Genomic DNA, 22,424 nt, shown 5'->3' on the forward strand with positions numbered 1-22,424 from the left:
CCTGAACCTCCAAATCACTCATCACTAGAGTACCATGCCTATCTTCCCCCTCCCCCCTACCAAGGCTGGGAAAGAAAAGGACTCATTTTCAGGTTGGGGTGGAACAAAACAGCCTGCATGCCCAGTCGCCTCATTTTAGGACCGCTCTGTCCCTGACCTTCATTGTGGGGACAGGATCTTGCTCTTATCTGCTCGGGATTTTAAAGTTATTTTTCAGAAAGGGCAGCTTTGTAAATACATTGATCTAAATGTATTTTTTTGCCTGGTGGAGGAAGAGTACAAGCCGTGATTGCCCCTAACTTCATGAGATAAAGTTATTCTTCTAGGTTGAGCAGCATTGAAACCTCGAATAAAATTGATACAAATCCAGTTACTGCTACCAAATGTTTTTTTTCCCCTCCTTATTTTAATCACCTGACAGCTAAGTCATTTGAAATTACTTAAGGAACTTCTATCCTTTCTCTCTCTGAGTTCCTTTTATCTTCTCAGGGTCTTCCTCCTGGAGCTTTTAAGTCTCTAGGGCAGGTCCCCCTCCCCACCTTCCTGCTATAGACAAAGATGGAGGGGGGGGGGGGGGGAAGAAAAGGAGAAACTCCCAGTGGAGGAAAAAAACAAAACAAAAAACCAAAACAGCCTCTGACAGATCTACAGCAGAAGTTAAGCAACTACCTCTCTCTCACCCCTTCTCCTCTATGGACCTTGTTTAAGGGTAAAGGACAGTTGAAGAACACAAACAGCACACACACATATATACACAGAGGCTGAGAGGATAAAGGAGAGGGAGAGTGTTTTTTACTATATTGTTTTTCCATTCTGAAGCATTAGATTTCGAGCCAGGTTAGATTTGGTTTCAAGCAGTAGGTTTAACAGCTCCATTTCTTACTTGCCCAACACTTGCTTCATTTTAGTCTTCCCCTCTCCCAATATTCAGGACTCCAGCAATTATAAGCAATTCCGACTGATTACAGGCTACTGGAGCCGACTGGGTCCTTGGTAAATGATTGCTGGCTACTAGGGAACAACCATGTCCTCAGGAAATGGTAGCAATTAAAATAGCCTGTTACGCACTTGAGAATCAGAAGGTTATTTCACTGTTTCTATCAAGTGGTGAGGGTCTGTTAAAACTCAACACTATATAACAAGCACAGAGAACACAAATATCTCTTTCAAGAAGCTGATTTTGCTGAAAATCATCCTGTGACACTATCTGTCACAGGTACTGGGGGACGGAACCCTATTCAATTTAGAGTGGGAAGATACAAGACTTTCAGGAGTCAGTTTTCGTCAGTCAAGCCCCTGAATCAGGTGTGCCCTGCATAATGGGCCAATCATGGGACCAAACTGGCCAAGAACTGAAATTTGCAAATATCCCTAAAGGAAAATATTCTCACTGGACTCATGACTCAATGTTCTCATAAAAAATAATTCAATTCTGACAGGTGGCACTTTAAAAACCCAAAATTGCGGTCAAAGTTTATCAAATTTTATTATTTGGAAATCTAAAGTTCAAAGGAGAGAACTCCACTGTCTCTTGTGGGAACACACAGCTTTCTGCAAACGTCAACCTAAAACCAAGACAGGCTGGAGACAACCTAAGCAAATCTACAGAACAAGACAGTAAGTCACAGGACAGCTCCCTGAACATCACAGCTGGGCCCCTCCTCTTGAAAAGCTGTTGCACAGCACCCTCCAGCAAAACACCAGAGTGCTGCATTCAGAAAAGACAAAAAGGAAAAAAAAAGAAAAAACAATTTTATACAATGGTGCAGTATACATGTTGCAGACAAATTATTCTGTCAATGTCTCATCCCCTGCTTTTGTTCTGATGCCTTCCGTCTCTCCGTCCGCCCGGGCGGGGTCCCCGCCGCTCCCCGCCTCTCCGTCGGCCTGGGCGGGTTCCCCGCTTTCCGCTCCTCTTTCACCACTTTCTTCCTTTAATTCCTCACTTCCGGTTTCTGCTGCCACGCTGCCACCTCCTGCTTCAGTTTCGCTTGGTTTTTCCACTCGTGGCTGAGAAGCAACGTTACCGGTATCATCTGTTTCCATGGTGTTCTGCTCCTTTGCTATCACTTCACTGTCCTTCGTGGTTCCTTTTTCTTCTTCCCCTTCGACTACCATCACCGCCGCTGCAATCATCTCTGCTAAGACTGCTGCGGCGGCCACCTCCTCAGTGGTTTCTTCCTTGCCTTCACCCCCTTCCAAGTTTTCATCCCCTTCCACATCTGGGTCAACTATTTCATCTGTAAAAGGGTCATCCCCCTGTGAGAGGAACCAGCAAACAAGTGATTACAGTCTTGCCACGGGGGATTAAAAACCTGAGACCGAGACAGAACTTGAGTCGCCCAATGCAGTTCCCTCTGGAAAGTCTGAAATGCATTCCCCAAGGACTATGATGTAGAAAAACCAGCAGCAGAGATTACTTTTATGTGGCAGTGATAATCTGGGGTCGGGGGCGAGAATTTGAGGGAAGCTGTTGCCACTTATGAATACTAAAGAATCACATCTGCGTGGGGGACCCTAACCCCCGCCTCCGAAACAGTAGCCCCTCACCTCTCAGGAAAAAGCCATCAGGGTGTAAGGATGGGAGTGGCCGGAGGAGTAGGCGAGGAGGTGTGGTGGGCTTTAGATGTGGCGATATGGGTGGCCAGGCCACCAGCAGCTGGGGGGGCAGGCCCACCTCCAGCTCAAACCCATACCAGGTGCTGTGCACACAGTAAACACTCACTAAATACCACTGACTGACCGACCGATCTTGTCGAGCCACTTTTGGGGAGGGGTGCGTTTTCCTTTTCTAACGGTTAGCTCTTTCACCTTCATCCCTCTCTCCCTGTATTCACGAAGGCACGATCAAGTGCTTTGTGGCTTCTCACCTGGCATTACAACAGACATGCAGACACTAGGAGAGAGGCGGGAGCTTCTTTTACAGTGTTTCATAATGAAGGTCGTGGAAGAGTTTGAAGGGAGTGAGAGAGACTGAAGTTGCAAGCTCTGACTAAAATAGCTTTTGAGCCAGGAGCAGTCAACTGGTCTTTATGAACGGGACCTCCCGCGTCTTGCTCTTGCACTTCCTCCTGCAATACTGAAGAACCCACAACTTAAGTAGAGAGGTATTGTGGGACAGGGCACAAGTTGAAAGTTTGAGACCTATTTCCCATAGAAACTCTGCCCGCTTGACACTGTTTTGGGAAGCTAACCCACAACTGAGGCCTTCCAGCTAGCTGGTTCCTGCCGTCAAGGAAAGTTATCCATGCCAGTTTAATCTGGGGGGAGACAACAACAACAAAAAAAACAAAACAAAACAAACTTTCCTTTTGGAAGCATTCTTTTTGGCTCTCTTATTGGGGGTTGGGGGAGCACAACATTCTAATATAGATGTATTTTAAGCCAACGTCAATTCTGATCATTTCTCCAAGAGGGCCAACTTGTCATTTTGAGCATGGGGACAAAACCTGGGCAGAACACTCAGGTTGGGGGGGTGAGGGAGGAGAGGAAGGCAAGAAGGCTCTTAAGATTGTGTCTTAGATTTCTATGGTACTCTCCCAAATGCCTCCACATCTAGCAATGGATCCAACTCACCCGCCTCTTCCGGAGTGGGTTCCACCTGGCTAATTAGCCCAAGGGGCCAGGCTGGTGGCTGCTCTCACCTGGTCACCACGGGAGCGGGAGCGACCCTTGACCAGTCCTGCAGCCCGGTGAGGAAGCCCGAACACCACAGGTCCCCAGGCCGAGCCAAGCTATGGCCGCCTGCTTTGCCCAGAAAGCAGCGCCAAGCCCTCGGGGGTCTTTCCCCCCATTGATGATTATAATGATATTTGTTAAGATATTATAATGGTATTGTTAACTTCTAGACTGTGAGCCCACTGTTGGGTAGGGACGGTCTCTATATGTTGCCAACTTGTACTTCCCAAGCGCTTAGTACAGTGCTCTGCACACAGTAAGCGCTCAATAAATACGATTGATTGATTAAGCACTTACTATGTGCCAAGCACTGTTCTAAACACTGGGGTAGATACAAGGTAATCAAGTTGACCCACGTGGGGCTCCCATTCTTAATCCCCATTTTACAGATGAGGTAACAGGCACAGAGAAGTGAAGTGACTTGCCCCAAATCACACAGCTGACAGGTGGTGGAGCCGGGATTAGAACCCACGACCTCTGACTCCCAAGCCAGTGCTCTTTCCACTATGCCACGCTGCTTCTCGTTGCAGGTGCTTAGCCTGGCTTCCACAGCTTAAATCTGTATGGGCTTGGTAGCTGTGCTTCTCTGGCTTTCAAAAGCATGTAGAGTTTAATCTGCAGAGGGCCTGATCTCCAGTAACCTTCGATCCTCTATGAAGTTTCCCAGATCCACCCCAATGGCCACCAGGTGTAAGTCACTGGGCATAGTGAGGCACTGTATTAGACAAAAACAAGTTTCCACTGTACTTCACTAGCATCCCACAGATGCACATAAAAGTACCAGCACAGACATTCTTGAAGAGCAGACCAGAAAACTGTCCAATTGCTGAGGTCTGGCCCCCGGCATTTCGGAGCCCCATTCCAATGTAGCCAGCGATAGCATCTGTGATGTACTGATCGCTTTTTTCTTTTTTTAAAATGGTATTAGTACAGTGCTTGGGACATAGTAAGCGCTTAACAAAATGCTGGGTAGGTACAAGCTAATCAGTTGGGACGCAGCCCCTGTCCCACATGGGGCTTAAAGTCTTAATCTTCCATTTCACAGATGAGGTCACTGAGGCCCAGAGAAGTTAAGGTCACACAGCAGACAAATGGCAGGGCCGGGATTAGAAACCAGGTCCTTCTGACTCCCAGAGCCCAGGCTCTTTCCACTAGGCCTCGCTGCTTCTCATCGCTTTCTGAGGATAAGCTTGCAACTGCACCACTGGGGTCCTAGTTGCCAACAGCTTATTCCAGCTGTACCTACGGCACTCTTGGGCCTCCATGACAGGGCACCCCAGAATTGGCCCAGTAGATTGCTGTCACCATCCCCATTTCTCTTGGGTTTCATTTCCGCAAAAGGCACAGAGAGCAGCGGGCTGCAGTTAACTGGCCCTGCCCCTGCAGCGATAGGGAACCCCTGCAAATTAGCAGGCTCACCACACCGAGATAAAGCAGGGCCAATCCCGGGCTCCAACCAGATCATCGGTATTTATTTGGTTTAAGGGGTCGGGGTGCAACAGGAACGGCAGAGTCGGAATCTTGCACCAGGTTTGGGAGGAAATGCAATGAGCCTGATCTTCCACTTGTTCTCAATCTGAGCTCAAGGGTTCCCAAATCCCCCCGCATCATGTCTGCTTCTCCCAGCGGCAGCAGCTCCCATGTGGTCACGCCTCTGCCAGACCAAGATATTCTCTGTTCTAGAAGGAAGCCAAGTGAGCTCTCTTTCTTCCTGGCTCCAGGTTTCAATTTTCGGGGGAGAGGGGGAGATTAATTAGGGTACTTCTCAAGTGCTTTCTTTGGACCAGGCACTGTACTAAGCACTGGGGGAAGTACAAGATGATATGGTCAAACACGACCCCAGTCCCACATGCAGCTACAAGCCTAAGAGGGGGGGGTATTTTAATCCCCACGATCCAAGTTGCAGGTGGAGAAAACAAGACCCAGAAAAGTGAAGTGACTCGCCCAACATCTCACAGCAAGGCAACTGGCAGAGCTGGAATTAGAACTCAGGTCTACAGATTCCCAAGCCCTTTCCGCTAGGCCAAGCTGCTTCCACAACTGGTTCCCGTCTCCTTGACCCATCGCCTCCCTAGGAATGGTCTGGTCTCTAGTTGATGCCATCAAGTGAGCGGATGGCACCTTATGTGAAATGACTTTCCCTCTGGGAGGGGTCCTGAGGAGTGACAGTTGGCCAGTACTGGAAACAGGTACTGAAGGGAGGGGCCTAGGCTGTCACAGCAGTCAAGACAGTGTTGCCTAGGGGAAAGAGCACAGGCCTGCGAGTCGGAAGACCTGCTGCTTGGGCAGGTCGCTTCACTTCTCTGTGCCTCATTTACTTCTGTAAAATCGGGATTCAATCCTCCTACTTGGAGCCCCACATGGGACAAGGATATCCAACTTACCTTTTATCTCCCCTAGCGATTAGTACAGTGCTAAGCACATAGTAAGCCCTTAACAAGTATACACATACAAAATAAAAAAAATCAAACTTCTTACGGTCCAATTCCTTGTCTAACAAGTCCAGTAATCTAAATCCTGTACCACAGTCACCTCTTCTCCAAGATACACTCTGCCCCACCCTCGACCCTTACCATTCTTTTTGCCCTCCCCCCAAATCACAAACCTTTAGATATTTTTCCAGCATTTTCACTATATGCTTGTTGTTTAGGACACTCTTGGCAACATGAAGACTTGTCTTCTTGAACTGTTCAGCGGCAAGCTGCAGAGAAAGTCAGACAACAGTGTTAGTCTTCCAAAACTCTTGGAAAATAGATGGCTGTAGGATCAGGGCCCTGACTCTGTGGAGAAGGAGTCCACTGCAGCCGGGGCAATTATCACCAGCATCAGGGAGCGTGAGACCACCACTTCGGCCATCTTCTCCTCCCACAACTGTCCTCTGCCCGAGACCTCCGTCCGCTAGACTGTAATAATAATAATTAATGATGATTAAAGTATTTGTTAAGCGCTTACTAAGTGCCAGGCACTGTTCTAAGCGCTGAGGCAGATACAAGGTAATTGGGTTGGTTGAGCGATTTTGGCGCTCAATACCTCGTCGACCTCTGCCACTAGACTTACCCTCCCCCTTGCTAAAACTCTGTCCTTACGTCCACTCAATACTAGGAATCTACCTCTGTTGATCTTCCTGAAGCCCTCTCCTGCTGACTTCACCTGCTACTCTGAAAAAGCTCTTTTTTTTCCCTCATGGTATTTTCCAAGCACTTGCTCTGCGGCAGGTGCTGTTCTAAGCATTGGGATAAATACATGGTAACCAGGTTCGACAAAGTCCATGTCCCACATGGAGCCCACAGTCTTAATCCCCACTTTACAGATGAGGGAACTGAGGCCCAGAGAAGTAAAGTGACTTGCCCGAGGTAATGCAACAAGCAAGTGGCGGAGCCGGAACCAGAACCCAGGTCCTTTTGACGCCCAGGCCCATGCTCCATCCACTAGGCCATGCTGCTTTTTCTTGACTTCACTCCACCATTAAGCCTCATCCTTCTTGATCTCTTGACCGCCTTGGACACTAACCAATTCCGCTGTCTAGGACTTGGCAGAGCTCTCGGTATCGGTACTGACACCTATCTACTTGTTTTGTTGTCTGTTTCCCCCTTCTAGACTGTGAGCCCACTGTTGGGTCTCTATATGTTGCCTATTTGTACTTCAAGCGCTTAGTACAGTGCTCTGCACACAGTAAATGCTCAATAAATACGACTGAATGAATGAAAGGACTCTCTCCAGCCCTGGCTCCACCGAACACGGTACTCTCCTATTTCTCTGGCCACCGCCTTTCAGTTTCCTTTGCTGGTCCTTCATCCTACCTCCTCGCTTTAACTGCAGGTGTTCCACCCCACTCTGTTAATAATAATAATAATAATAATAATAATAATAATAATAATAATAATAATAATGGCATTTATTAAGCGCTTACCACGTTCAAAGCACTGTTCTAAGCACTGGGGAGGTTACAGGGTGGTCAGGTTGTCCCACAGGGGGCTCACAGTCTTAATCCCCAATTCACAGATGAGGTAACTGAGGCCCAGAGAAGTTAAGTGACTTGCCCAAAGTCACACAGTTGAGAAGTGGTGGAGCCAGGATTTGAACCCATGACCTCTGACTCCAAAGCCTGTGCTCTTTTCCGCTGAGCCACGCTGTTCTGGGTCCTCTACTCTTCCCATGGAGCTCAATCACACAATCTAATCTTGGTGTCATCGTGACCCTCTCCCCTTCAGACCATTGCTAAACCCTGCTGGTTTTCCCCTCTCCGACCTTCCGATCCCCACTGTGGTTCAAACCCTCGTTACTTCCTGCCTGGATTATTCGATCGGACTCCTTACTGGTCTCCTTGCCTCCAGCCTCTCCCTTCTTCAGTCTCTCCTACATACAACTTCCTGGGCCAGTTCAGATAACGGGGTTAAATCGATCAATCAATGGTCGATCAATCGATCAATCAACCCATTTTTCTCCCCCTCACACAGAAACTCCCGACTACTGGCTTCAGGGCTCTCTGTCAGCTGTTTGCTCTCTTCACTGGCTATACCCCAGCTCCCCCCTTCGCTCCTTCCAAGCAAACCCTCTTGCACCTTGCTTGTGACTCTCCCACTTCCCCTCCACCATGCTTACCGTTTCCCTTGCGTAGCATTCCCTACCCCCATCAAATCAACACCCCTCCCCACCTTCGAAGCCCATTCTCAATGTGGTATTCCCTAGCTGAGTCAACCCAGCAATCAACTGTCTTTATTGAGTGCTTACTTGCGTGCAGGGCATTGAACTAAGTGCTTGGGAGAGTACACTATAACAGTGTAGCATAGTTGGCAGACACGTTCCCTGCCCACAACGAGCTTTGTTTAGAGGGTCGCCAGTAGCACTCCAATGTGTGTTTATCGATTTCATTATTTTGTTGACTCGAAAGGGACTGCCTTTCGAATCACTTTAGCTTCTGGGCCTCTTGGTGGTTTTACATTTTGACAATAGCCAACAGACAGCTGCTCACCCGGGCCCCCCACATGCACACTCTTCTCCAGAAGAATGGGAAAGAGCAACGGCCAGCACCATTTTCAGTGCTTTCAAAGAAAGGCTGAAAACTCACAGAAATTTTAACCACCTCGAGGGTCCTGTTTCCTCAACTTCCTCCTCTTCATTGGTAGAAGGTCCCAATCTCTGCCTGGTCCTGGTTGCTGCTCTAAACAAATCAATGCTATTTTTGATCTCTGTGTGCTGAGCACTGCACTAGCCCGGTGGGTGGGTACGACAGAGTCAGGAAACTCCCTGCCGTCAGGGGGTTTACAATCTAGTAGACTGTGAATACTGATAGTGGGGAAGCAGAGCCTGCCACCCTCCCACCCACTCTTCCTGGCTCCCTAGACTTCCTTCCGCTCAGTGAAATATCCACCCTGGGTCTCCCGACTGGTACCGTGGGCCCTTACCCGGCGGTTGTGGTTGTGATCTGCAGAACGCAGATGTCGCTGGAGGAGATGGTGTTGTGCCGGAATTAACATGTCACAGGCCATACAATGAGCTGCCTCGATCTTCTTAAAAAAGTGTTCTTGGCCAATTCCTGTAGACAGATACCCAAGAAGCACTGTGTATAGGACTGAAATCACACAGTTGGGAGGACTGTTTGGCCAACGTGAATGCTAGGTGGCTTTTTTTTTTTTAAATGGTATTTGTTAAGCACTTAGTACGTGTCAAGCACTGTTCAAAGCATTAGGGTAGATACAAGTTTGTTAGAATGGACACAGTTCCCGTTCCACATGGGGCTCCTCACAGTCCACATTCACGCCAACCTCTCCTCTGAGATACCAACCCCAGTTGGGAAACCAATCATGAAACAGGTCAAGGTTCGAGGCATGCATCCAAGTGGGAGTCCACTTGGATCATTTAATCTGTTAAAGCCAAACCACCAGACCGACCCACGCATCATCATAAGAGTAATAGTAATGATGGTGATGACGATGAGTTAAATGCCAACTAGAGGCCGAGCACTATAGTGAGCGCTGGAGTAGATAGGAGATAGGTTGGGCACAGTCCTTGTCCCCTCATCAGGCTCACAGCCAAAGTAGGAGGGGGAAACAGGTATTTATTAATAATAATAATGGCATTTATTAAGTGCTTACTATGTGCAAAGGACTGTTCTAAGCGCTGGGGAGATTACAAGATGATCAGGTTGTCCCACCTAGGGCTCGCAGTCTTAATCCCCATTTTACAGATGAGGTAACTGAGGCCCAGAGAAGTTAAGTGACTTGCCCAAAGTCACACAGCTGACAATTGGCGGAGCTGGGGTTTGAACCCATGACCTCTGACTCCGAAGCCCATGCTCTTTCCACTGAGCCTGGGGTTTGAACCCATGACCTCTGACTCCAAAGCCCATGCTCTTTCCACTGCTTCCCTTATCACCCATTTTACATAGCCTACACATTGGCAGGACAATGGGATTGGAATCACTTTGCTTTCACTCATGCCTCTGATGTTGCTATGAAGCTCCAGGCAAACCAACTGACCCGACCTTTGTTCTCTCCACTCACCCTGTGGAGAAGACACTTTTGGGCCCCTTAAGTCTGAAAGGAGGGTGGGAGACAGAGATGCAAAATAAGGCCATTTAGGCGTGGCTTTCCTATTTTGTTCATCACAATGACTCCAAGTAGAAGTGAGCTCTAGGCTTCCCACTCCACGCCCTCCCAACCTTCTTCTGGCGAACTGCAGAGTGGGTTGTAGAGAACTGCTTACACATGGCCACTAGCCCTAACGCCAGACCTAAGTGTGTGCGGGTCATTTAACTGCCCCCTCCCAAATCCCCTCCCTCCAGAACTCGGACTCACCCTTAAAAGGGTCTGGTTTGTGTTTGGCGCCCTCCCTCTCGGTCAATTCCTGACGACGTTTCTCGATTTTCTTATTCCTGTTCACGATATATTCCTGGAGGGGTGAGGGAAAGCACAGGACAAGCAAATAAGGGGGAAATGACTGGGATAGAGTTGGACGCCTCACCTGGCTGCAATGACTACCCGTTGACAGTCTGGGATCGAACTAACCAGCCTTGTCCTCGGCAACAGTGTCGGCGGGCGGGCCGAATTGGTTTCTTCAGATCCCGGCCACAAGGACCTCAGTGCCTTACGCACACAGCTACCTTGCCAGACGGCAAGAAACCCCTCGCTTGTTGCTACTGGGCTGAAGGATTTTCAAAAAGCTTCCTCTAGCCAAGCAAGAGCTGAACCCAGATTTTGGAGGCTGGATGGCCTGAAATTTCCCGGGAAGGCTGTTTGCCACCTGATTTAGGGCTCCTCAAATGGAACATGCCCTTTACCTGTAGAAACGCCACCGTCTTGTCAGGCAGTTTGGTACCGATAAATCGGAGTGTGTCTTTGTGAAACTTGCTCTGAAGATGCGCCTGGATTTCTTTGTCTTCAAAGCTACGGAACTTGCACACAGAACAGGCAAACTGAATCCTGAAGGGAGATCGAGCACCACAGATCGTGTTAACTGTTTGCAAGGGCATGGTTTACCTAATTTACAAGCAAGGCCCTGAGGACTGGGATTGGGGAAACTCAGACTTCAGCCCATCTTACAGATGAGACAACTGGGGCCTGAAGAGTTAAGGGGTGCAGCCAAGGTCACATACGTCAGTGACAGAATACAGGCCACGTGAGCGTACTGGGAGGATTAGTGAAGTGCCCCTGACTGGTATGCAGAGTAGAAGAGAAAGTCTGTGATGAAGGAAACAGAAGGGCATATGCATACAGTTGTCAGGGTCCCTTCCCTCTCCCATTTAAGTGGGGGAGAGGGAGAGAGAACAGGACCTGTGGACCACCACTGACACCATGCCTCTTTGCTATTTCATCATCACTCTAGGATGCAGTACCAAGACTGGCACATTTCAAAAGAAGTATCTCAGTAGTGCTGCCAGCCTCGTCAGCATCTGCCTAGCACCTGCTTCTTACTCCTTTTCAAGATGCTCCTTTGCAAATTAACATGTGGCTATACTGTTTCTAAAGGAATGGACCTTTTTCATCACCTGAGGCAGCACCAGAATGCTACATTTTGGGGGGGGGTGGGGGGCGGAGGGGAGGAGAGGTGGGTAAGGTCTTGTTCTGGAAGCTCTGATGGGGTAGAAGAATTATAACTCTGGGCATCGAGCTCCAGAAGTGCCACTGACCTTTTAAGTGGGCTTGGGCAATTCACTTTCCCCTGTTAAACGCTGAGGGAGGGGAAAGACCAGAGGAGGAGAGACTGCCTCAGTTGGGAAAATTCACCCTATCTACTAGATGGGTGCAAGAAACTCTCTCAAAGAGAGGAAAAGGCCAGTTGCAGTTCCTAATTCCACTTCCTCTTGGGGGAAACATCATCCATTTACCAAACCATCAATCCATTTACCAAACCAAGAGTTATAATGGACTTTCTCCAGTAATTATTCTCCCGACACAGTAAACTCTGTGGGTCCTTAGGCTTCCCTGACTCCATAGCACACTCTTCTCCCAGGGGTCCTCCCCGACTTAGTTTGCAGCTTAAAGAGACATCAGGATTGATCACGATTCAGAGGAGCACGTCTAAGCACCTCCAACTGTCCGCGGGTGCCCACGTGTGAGTGAGATCGTCACCTGGCATTTGCCATTCAGGAGGTCAGAGTACAGAACCAATGATTCTGGACCCCGCAGACCCCTCAGGGAGAAAGGGCTGAGGTCCAGGCTCAGAGCAGAAAACCCACATGGCACTTAGGAACTGAAAATAGAGACTAAAGTGTGCCACTTTTAAATAAGCCCAATTTTCCACAACAACACGGGGGGTGGGGGGGCGGGGGGGGGCCCTGGTGTGTTCTCGCAGAACCCCCACATAAAGGAAAACGCGCGTTGTACCACTCACCCCGTGTCCAACGTTGCATGCATGCGCACAACCGTTCCTTCCGACACCGTGTCGCGCTGTATCCAGACAGACGCAAATTGTCGGAAGAACACTCCCTAATTCTGCTGTCGCGTTCTATCCAAAACGCGTAGTGAAAACACTTGCTCTGGCAGAACTGAGTGTAAAGGATGCGAGGAAAGTTGGGTTTGGCTATTCATCTCTGCTGCGCTGATGTAAATATTTACATTTAGCGTCTAGTTTGGGGAGGGTGGAGGGGACTGGGGAGGTGAGGTGGGGGACGGGAGGACCACGGTTCCCAATAAAAGTGTCCGAGGACACCCCTTCTTCTAGGTGGTCTAGGCACAGATTGCTCTGTTAGGGGCAGAGAGACTAGGGCAACCACCTAACTTTTCCAACTCCAAGGTACGTGTGTATGCATGCATGGGGGGAGGGGCCCCTCCAAAACTGCAGACCTCACTCCCTCCTCATCCTCCAAAAAGCCCTCCTCCCCTCCAGTCTCTCCCCCATTTCCTTCCCACCCCACACTGCCTCTCACCTCATTCCTCCGAGGGAGAAGGAAGCTTGTGGAGTACGGACCAAAAGGCGCCGAGAACCAAGGCGGCAGGTTTGACTTTAGGGGCGGATGGGGAAAGGAGAGCAGAAACCGCCACAACCAGGACCAGACTGGGGCCAGGTGGTAAGGGAATAGGGCTAAACCAGTAGCAGTGCCATGGACCACCTGGAGCTCTGTTACAAAAATTTGAGAAACATCATCCTAGAAGCGTCAAACTTCCCATCATAATGAGGTGTGCAAATCGCCACTTAATCTGCTGTTGACCTGGAGGCAGTTGCTTGCAAGACTGGGACACGTTCTCCAGCTCGTCACTACTGAGGAGCAAGGAAAATGAGTCGTCCCCACACATCTCAAAAGAGAAAACAAGGGGTTTCAATAGATTAACTTACTCTTTCAGCAGACCCCCAAGAGAAACACACCCTTACATCACATGATCGGCGTGGCGCTCAGCACGGCCGATCCATGCATGAAGTTTAAATCTTTCCTGTTCCTGATCTAGAGGCTCTACTGCATCTATCTACCCCACCTCACCCTCAATTTACTTCCCAAACCGGCTCACTCTTGTCAACGTCTGCGACCAAGAGAGGCCGAGAAAGTCGATTTCCTCAAGGGTGTTCAGTTCACAAAGGGCTTCAGGAAGCAACGCTGAAGGAACCAAGGTTCAACGCCAGGAGACTAGCAGGTTCCACTCCCTTCCCTACTCCGGTGTTCAACCGTGGTTCTGAACATGCAGGATCAACTCGACACAGGAGGACCAGAGACCCTCACCCCAAGACTCCCCCTTCACCCCATCCCAGACAGCAACGGCTCTTCTCTTTCCCCACGTCCTTTAGCCATACCTGTCCGTGGCACGATCCCGCATCCTGTCCCGTCTTCTCTGCTTCTCCCTCCTTTTTTTTGTCTCCTCGTCTTCGTCGTCTCTGTCTCCTGCAACGGAGAAGCCCGCTTCGAGTCACTTTGAAGAAGCAGAGGACAAGCCAAGCGCCGAGGGCCTTGTAAAGGACAACATGTCCCTGTCACCCTCTTCCCTCTTCTGTTTAGAGGGTCTAGTCTCCTTCCTTAGAAGGAGAGGCACAGAGCCATCTGGTCACTGGTGTTTGAGGGCCTCCGAGATCCGGACGAGAAGCTCTCAGCGAATGCGGTCCCCCTGGGGCATTGACCCAACCCCGCTGGCCCCAGAAGAGCAAGATTCTGCCTGGGCTCTGTCTCCCCTTTCTCTCCCCAGGCTTGCCGCTCCTCCTTCCTTCCAGTTGCCCGCCTGCCCATATGGGATCTGCAGCTGGATCCCACCACCGCTCTCATCTGCCCTCCTCCCCACCCCAACCTGGGATAACACTTGATTTCCAGATTGAAAAGGTGGAAACCATGTCTCCTCCTCCTCAAATTATTTAAGGAAAGAGCTGCACAATTTCCTGTAGTTAAAAGAGAGGGCAAGCCAGAGGCTCAGGGATGAGGCAAAATGGTTCCCCCTCAGCCCAACCCCAGACCCTCCTCAGCTGAATCGCCAACTTGGGGCTCAGCCTGTACTGAGTTTTGACCGTCCTTGTCAGCCCGGCCCCCGCCTTCCAGGCCCAGGAGAAGGAGGGGCCCTCGGGCTTTCCCAAGGTCAAGTGAGAAGCAATCCTAGCAGTGGGAGGTCAAAAAGACCACACTGGCCCTTCCAGTCCTACCTCTTTCCCCTGGGGCCGGCAAGGAAGCCCCCTGCTGAGAAAGACAGAGAGAAAGAGAGAGGGGTGTAGCCCAACACCCTGGAGCCAACAAGCCACCATGAACCGGGACAAGGGGCAGGGGGAAGGAACCTGAGGGATGGGGACTCCGAGGAAGGGCCGGGGAGGGAGCGGGAGACCAGAAAAAGGTTGCGATAAGCATCTGAACTGTAACCCCTACCCCTGATGCCAGTCACGAGACTGTCCCACGAAGATGGCGACCGGTGGGCGCTGCTCAGAAGCCTCTCAAAAGGGCGTGTGGGACTTTAGGCAAGAGGTCACTGCCTGAAACTATTATTACTGTTTAAGAGCAAAGTCATTCCGGGTACCAGGACCTGTGCGCAATAAACATTTCACCTTGGCTTCAGCATTACCCCGGCCACAAGAGCTGTTGAATGCTCTGAATGTTCCCAGGTCCTCTTCAATAAATAGGGCTGGGAGAACCTCAGAAGGGACAGCTAAGCCCTGAAAGTGTATGACCGGGGGAGGCAGTGGCAGGGAGAAGGGGAGAAATCTTGAGGGAGGGACCCGCCAAGAGGCAGCAGGTTCATGCGGCCAAGAGAGAGAGTCAAGAGGGAGTCTCTTTCCTTTTTCAGAGCCACGTCTGGCTCGAGGTGGGCCCAAGAGGGAGGTCGGAAGGGGACAGGAAAGGGGGAGAATCAAAGTAGACACCCTTCAGAATCCGCTCTCCCAATCCCCCCCGCCGACAGGACCCAAGGATCCAGTCCTCCAAGTCTTGGGGTTTGTTGATGTCTCTCGGGGGCTCTTTTCTCACACCGGGGGTCGATGGAAACACCTGGCCAGTCCCTCACCAGCTCCATTCTGGGCTCCCAAGAGTCCTGGAAGAAGCCACGGTGGGGAGATGGAAAGGACCCCATACCCAACCCGCAGCCGGCCCCATGCCTGGAGTTTCCCCGGTGTGGCTGCAACAGAGCGCAGACAGAAGGTATCGGAGACATACTGCTTCACTCCTGCTGAGTATCCCTAACCAGTCCACCATGGCTGAATGGGATGACCAGGGTCCCCGCCCAAATCCAGCCACCAAGGGAGGCCTGAACTGAACAACGCCCAGAAGGCTCCAGAGGCCCAGATGAGCACGACCCAGAGCACCTGCATCCGAGGCACCAAGCAGGGCCCCTTCTCTCCGATCCCACCCCCATCGCTTCAGCAGCGGATTGGTTCCAGACAAATGGATATGGGCTTTCCCTTCTCTCTCATACCAGAAGAAATCAGTTCCCTGAAGCAATGTTGTAGTGAATGTTGGATGGTTTCCACTAAGTGCCACACACAAAAGCCTTTGGAGCAAAGGGTGAGGCCCCCAAACAACAGGCCCAGTTACTACCCTAACAGCCATGTCCAACCACTTAGGTCCTTTCTTCCACCCCAAGGCCCAGAATACCATCTCCATGCCAGGCCCAGCATTTGCTCAGGATTGGCCCGATTTCTGGCTCCAGTGGCCAGGAAGCCCACTGGAGATGACAGGAAGCAAAGTGGATATGCGGGGAAATCAGAGTGCAGGAACATGCTGGAGAAACCCTACCTCTCCTCCTTCCTTCTTCATCGTATTCCTCATCCTGAAAAAGATACACACACACACACACACACAAACAGAGAGACATTCATCAGGACTGACAGTCTTCGATAGAAATCACGTGGTCAGCTAGCCTGTTAAACACCTCACCCCTCCGTTCTCGTCTAATGTGGGAGAAAATCGGAGCTCCAGCTTTCATTAAATAAGGACCCTTCTTGGCATTTGGTGCTCCCTGGTGCAACCAAAGTATAAGGGCAGTAGAGACTTGGATTTTTATTGGAGGCGCCTATCTCAATTTCAAGTGCAGTAGGGCCAATGGAAAAGCAAGAGCGTCCATGACAAAGTCAGGAACCGAGAGCACAAAGGTCAACTCTGTTTGTTGGCTCGCTGGCCGAATCCTCCTTTCCCTTCTGCCAATTATGAGATTCAGCTGCCCTCTCTAACATAGGGATACTGCAAAGAACATATGAGTAGCTCTTATTCCAACAAGAGCCTTAAACAGAGAGGTGGCCAAAAAAGAAGCAGCGTGGCTTAGTGGATACAGCACGAGCTTGGGAGTCAAAAGGACCTGGGTTTTAATCCCAGTTCATTCATTCATTCAATCGTATTTATTGAGCGCTTACTGTGTGCAGCGCACTGTACTAAGCGCTTGGGAAGTACACAGTTTTGCCACATGCCTGCTGTGTGACCTTGGGCAAGTCGTTTAACTTCTCTGTGCCTCAGTTACCTCACCTGTAAAAAAGGGGGATTAAGAGTGTGAGCCCAATGTGGGACAGAGACTATGTCCAACCTAATTAACTTGTATCTACTCCAGTGCTTAGAACAGTACTTGACACATAGTAAGCGCTTAATAAGCACCATAATTATTACTAAAGAAGCCGGCACGCTCCCCCACACCACACCGAGTCGCTGGCAACAGAAACTGAGATTTTTTGTTGTTGTTGTTTTGTTTAACGGTACTGATATGTTAACATTCAGCCAGCGCCCACCTCAACCGTTGCCATCTCTCCCTCCAGGCTCGTATCGCCTCCTGCCTTCAGGACATCTCCACCTGGATGTCTGCCCGCCACCTAAAGCTCAACATGCCCAAGACTGAGCTCCTTATCTTCCCTCCCAAACGCTGTCCTCTCCCTGACTTTCCCATCACTGTGGACGGCACTACCATCCTTCCCGTCTCACAAGCCCACAACTTTGGTGTCAACCTTGACTCCGCTCTCTCATTCACCCCTCACATCCAATCCGTTACCAAAACCTGCTGGTCTCACCTTCGCAACATCGCCAAGATCCACCTTCCCCTCTCCATCCAAACCGCTACCTTGTTGGTTCAATCTCTCATCCTATCCCGACTGGATTACTGCATCAGGCTCCTTTCTGATATCCCCTCCTCCTGTCTCTCTCCGCTCCAGTCTATTCTTCACTCTGCTGCCTGGATTATCTTTGTACAGAAACACTCTGGACATGTCACTCCTGTCCTCAAAAATCTCCAGTGGTTGCCTATCAACCTTCGCATGAAGCAAAAACTCCTCACTCTCGGCTTCAAAGCTCTCCATCACCTTGCCCCCTCCTACCTCTCCTCCCTTCTCTCCTTTTACAGCCCAGCCCGTATACTCTGCTCCTCTGCCGCTAACCTCCTCACTGTGCCTCGTTCTCACCTGTTCCGCTGTCGACCCTGGCCACGCCCTTCCCCTGGCCTGGAATGCCCTCCCTCCACACATCCGCCAAGCTAGCTCTCTTCCTCCCTTCAAAGCCCTACTGACAGCTCACCTCCTCCAGGAGGCCTTCCCAGACTGAGCCCCCCCTTTTCCTTTGCTCCTCCTCCCCATCGCCCCCACTCCCTTCCGTTGCCCTCCCTTCCCTCCCCCATATTTGCACATATTTATTACTCTATTTTATTAATGATGTGTATATAGCTATAATTCTATTTATTCCGATGGTATTGACACCCGTCTACTTGTTTTGTTTTGTTGTCTTGTCCTCGCCTTCTAGACTGTGAGCCCGCTGTTGGGTAGGGACCGTCTCTATCTGTTGCCGATTTCTACTTCAAGCACACAGTAACCGCTCAATAAATACGACTGAATGAACGAATCTCCATCCCACCCTTTCCCATTTGTCACTCCTCACTTCCACGCCCTGCATGGGCCATGGCAGAGATTTACAGCTCCGCAGGAGCATGCTGCCAAGTTTAGACAATATCTTCTTCCAAGCATCTCCTGGTGCCAACTGGCCTCTGACCTAGAACTGCTCCCACTTCCTGTCCTGCATCACCAAGGCAATAACTCACCCCACTGCAGAACGGGAAGTGGCGAATGGAATGGAATCTGCCACGCCTAACCGCTTCCTAGGGACCAGGGCCATTGAGAAGCCAAGTAACGAGCCTGTTCTGATGGGGAGGGAAGGTCTGTGCCGCTGAACTGCAAGGCTAAGTGCGGGGCGCTGATTAGAGCAAACGACTTCATACAGCGCACCGTGCTAGACGTTTGGGAAGTACAGTACAGAAATTAAATCCTACGCCCTCCTGAGATGGTGAGCCCTGTGTGGGACGGGGACCGTGTCTGACCTGATGGTTCTTTATCTACCCTAGTACTTAGTACAGTGCTTGGCACACAGTAAATGCGTTAACAAATGCCATCATATTTACAGAAGGTGACATGTTCCCCACCCGCAAGGAGCTTGCATTTTAAGCGGGACAGATAGGAAAATGTTTAAAACGAGAGCAGTCCAAAATAAATTGAGCAGACATATCTCTATGAGCGCAAAGGACGGTGTAAAGAAGATCACAAGTGTTAGACTTTGGATGAAGGAGTGATTGATTGATTGATGCTGGGAAAATAACCCGGTGGGTTAGAGTGGAAATGGGATTTTTAGGAGGACTTTGAATGTGGGGTGAGCTAGGGTTTGTCTGATATGGGGAGTCTGCAGTCCAGTGGGAGAGACAGACATTAAAATAAGTAACAGATAGGGGAAGTCACAGAGTAGAAGGCTATGCACATAAGTGCTGTGGGGTGAGTATCAGAGTGCATAAGGGTTAAGACCCGACTGCGTAGATGATGCAGAAGGGAGGGTGATAGTGATTAATCAAGGAAGGTTTCTTGGAGGAGATATGATTTTAGTACGGCTTTGAAGAGGTGGGGAGAGTGCTGATCTGTTGGATACAAAGGGGGAGAGAGTTCCAGGCCAGAGGGAGGACATGAGCAAGAGGTCAATGAGAGAGATGAGTTCGAGATACACTGAATAGGTTGGTGTTAGAGGAGCAGAATGTGCAGGCTGGGTGGCAGTTTGAGGTGAGTGAGATTAGAGAGGAGGGGGAAAGCTGATTGAGGGCCCTAACGCCAATGAGAAGGATTTTCTGTTTGATGTAAAGATGGATAGGCAACCACTGGAGGCAACCGAGGAGTCAGAGGATCTCCACTCTAATCCAGTCTCGGCCACCTGCCTGCTTTGTGACCTTGGGCAAGTGACAATTTCACCGAGCCTGTTTCCTCACCTCTAAAATGGGGATTTTGATACCTTCTCTGCCTCCCCCCTCAGACCGTGAGCTCCACGTGGGACCAGGACCGTGTCCAACTTGATGATCTTGTATCTACCCCAGCACTTAGTACAGTGCTTGGCACACAGTAAGCGCTAAAATACCCTAATTATTATTTTTGATGTGGAGAGACACGGGAAGCCATTGTCGGGTTTGGAGGAGGGGAGAGATGCGTACCAACAGAAGCTTCAAGAAGATGATCTGCGGGTCAGCACGAGGTATAGAGTGGAGTGGGGAGAGGCTGGAGGCAGGGAGACTGGCGAGAAAGCAGATAAAATAGTCTAGTCAGAATACGACGAGAGGCTGGACCAGGGTTGGTAGCTGTTTGAGGTGGCGAGGAGGGGCGGAGCTGGGAGATGCTGTGTAAGAAAAACTGGCAGAATTTGGCAGTTCAAGCTGAGAGATGAAAGACAGTGAGGAGTCATTCGTTCATTCAATCGTATTCAGTCAAGAATAACACGGAGGTTGTGGGCGCCTGGGACTGGGAAGGTGGCAGTGTTATCTGCGAGATGGGAAATTTGTCAGGGAAGAAAAGTGGGTTTAGGAGGGTAGACGACAAGTTTTAAGACATGTTAAGTTTGAGGTGCCAGCAGGACACCCAAGTGGCGATGTCATGGAAGCAAGAGGAGATGCCATGTGTCTATCAACTGTATTGTACTCTCCCAAGAGTTTAGCACAATGCTCTGCACATGGTAAGCACTCAATAAATACCACTGAGTGATTGATTAATGACTGGCAGAAACAGAAATGCCAGTCTGATGATGGGAATGCCCATCAGGGCTATAGAGGTCGATTTAGGAGTCATTCACATAGAGGGAGTAGACAAAGTCATGGGAGTGGGTTAGCCAGGCTGTGAGCCCCGTGTGGGACACGGACTATGCCCAACCTGATTATCTTGCATCTACCCTAGTGCTTACTAACTGCTTAAGTACCAACGTTATTATGAACTCCACAAGGGTGAGTACAGAGCGAGAAAAGAGACCCAGAAAACAGCTTTGGGCAATGTCTACAGCAAGAGGAGGAGAGGCATGGGAGAAGCTAACGAACACAACTGAGAAGAAGCAATCAGAGAGGCAGGAGGAGCACCAAGTTGGAACTGTGTCAGCAAAACCCAAGCCTGAGGGCATCAGTCAGTGGCAACAAAAGCAGCAGACAGGTCGAGGGGGAACCAGGATTGAAGTGGCTATAATGAGATCATTGGTCATTTTAAAGAGTGCCACCTCGGTGGCGTGATGGGGCTGAAAGCCAGGCTGCAGTGAGCCGAGAAGACATTTGGTCGAGAGGAAGTGAAGGCAGTGATGTGTACGTAACCCACTCTAGGAACTTGGATGGAAATAGGAGTGGGGAGATGGAGCGATAGCGGGAGGGGGACTGTGGGTTCAAGCGAAGGCTTTTACAGAACGGGGGAGATTCGAGCATGTTTGTAGGCAGAGGGGAGTGGGCCACTGGAGAGTGAGAGAGTAGAAGTGGATTTAGAGAGCAGGTGGAAGATCTCCTGAAAAAACAGCTGGGAAGCAGGAGCTGGAGGAGAAAGCAGCAGGGGTGTGTGGAACAGTGCTGGGCACATAGTAAGTGCTTAACAAATACCATTATTATTATTATTATTGCTATTATTATTATTGAGGGGATGATGTGTATGTTGCAGGGGTGATGGATGTGGTTACGGGATGGTTTTCCAGAAATTTGTGTCTGTGATTTTGTTAATGTAGCCGGCGAGGTCATTACGGGTTCAGGAGGAAGGAGCTAGGAAGCTTGGGGGCTTCAGGTGGGAGGTGATGATTTTGAAAAGTCAGAGGGGGCTGTGGGCATGCCAGCCAATGAAGGAGAAACACTGCAGTTGTTTGAACAGAAAACAGAGTGGAGCTACAGCATGACAGTGTGAATGGATGGTGGCAGAAGGCCGCCCCGAATCCGGATTTCCACCACCTGTGTTCGGCCGTCGGGTGCTGAAGGCGGAGAAAGCGGACTGGGGCAGGGATTCAGGGCTGGAGGTGCAAGAGCCACGAAGAGATACGGTGCAAGGGAGTGGAGATAGGTGGAGAGGGGGTCCTTTCCCTTCTAAGGATGGGAGGGCTGAAACAGCCCGGAATAATAATAAAGACTGTGATTTTCTTAAGGGTAATCAGGCTGAACACAGACTGTGAGCCCCACAGGGACTAAGCCAGAGGGAGAATAGGTATTGCAGAGTGGGTTGACAGCACGGTGCAATACTCTCATTTCAGGCCAAATCTTCCCCTTGGGGGAGGGGTTTGGAAGCAAGGAGATTCCTCCCCATTTTTATAGGCAGGGGACGCTAAGCTGAGGTGACTTGCCTGAGGTCACACAGCCCTAATTCCCAGCCAAACTCTCCATCCACTAGAACATGCTGCATTTCTAAAGCCAGAGAACATCACACAGATGGTCAGGGTGCCCCCAAGCAATCAAGAATAGGCACATTAGAAATGGATTTAGAAGAATGGCACTTGTAAAAGGATAAGCTGAGTGATTTGAAAAAAAAACCTAGCATTAAGAAATAACAGCACTCCCTGCATTAAACCTCTCAAGCAGATCAGTTGCTGCACAGAAAGAAATGATCAGATTAAACTAGCTATGCAAATA

The 22,424-nt window shown here is 50.0% G+C and overlaps 1 protein-coding gene across 1 annotated transcript in view; it reads right to left on the reverse strand.

Annotated features, from left to right (window-relative positions):
* Positions 1–1,467: 1,467 nt before the first annotated feature.
* Positions 1,468–22,424, reverse strand: part of AKAP8 (A-kinase anchoring protein 8) — a 46,911-nt gene continuing 25,954 nt past the window's right edge. Inside the window, exons 8-14 of the mRNA XM_038772014.1 lie at positions 16,310–16,343; positions 13,903–13,990; positions 10,958–11,099; positions 10,476–10,569; positions 9,084–9,214; positions 6,284–6,379; positions 1,468–2,259 (exon numbers count right to left, since the gene is read on the reverse strand). Coding sequence (XP_038627942.1) covers positions 1,789–2,259; positions 6,284–6,379; positions 9,084–9,214; positions 10,476–10,569; positions 10,958–11,099; positions 13,903–13,990; positions 16,310–16,343 — 1,056 coding nt within the window. The 3' untranslated portion in view covers positions 1,468–1,788. The remainder of the gene's footprint in view (positions 2,260–6,283; positions 6,380–9,083; positions 9,215–10,475; positions 10,570–10,957; positions 11,100–13,902; positions 13,991–16,309; positions 16,344–22,424) is intronic.

The sequence above is a fragment of the Tachyglossus aculeatus genome, chromosome X1, assembly GCF_015852505.1.
Source record: "Tachyglossus aculeatus isolate mTacAcu1 chromosome X1, mTacAcu1.pri, whole genome shotgun sequence".
NCBI lineage: Eukaryota > Metazoa > Chordata > Mammalia > Monotremata > Tachyglossidae > Tachyglossus > Tachyglossus aculeatus.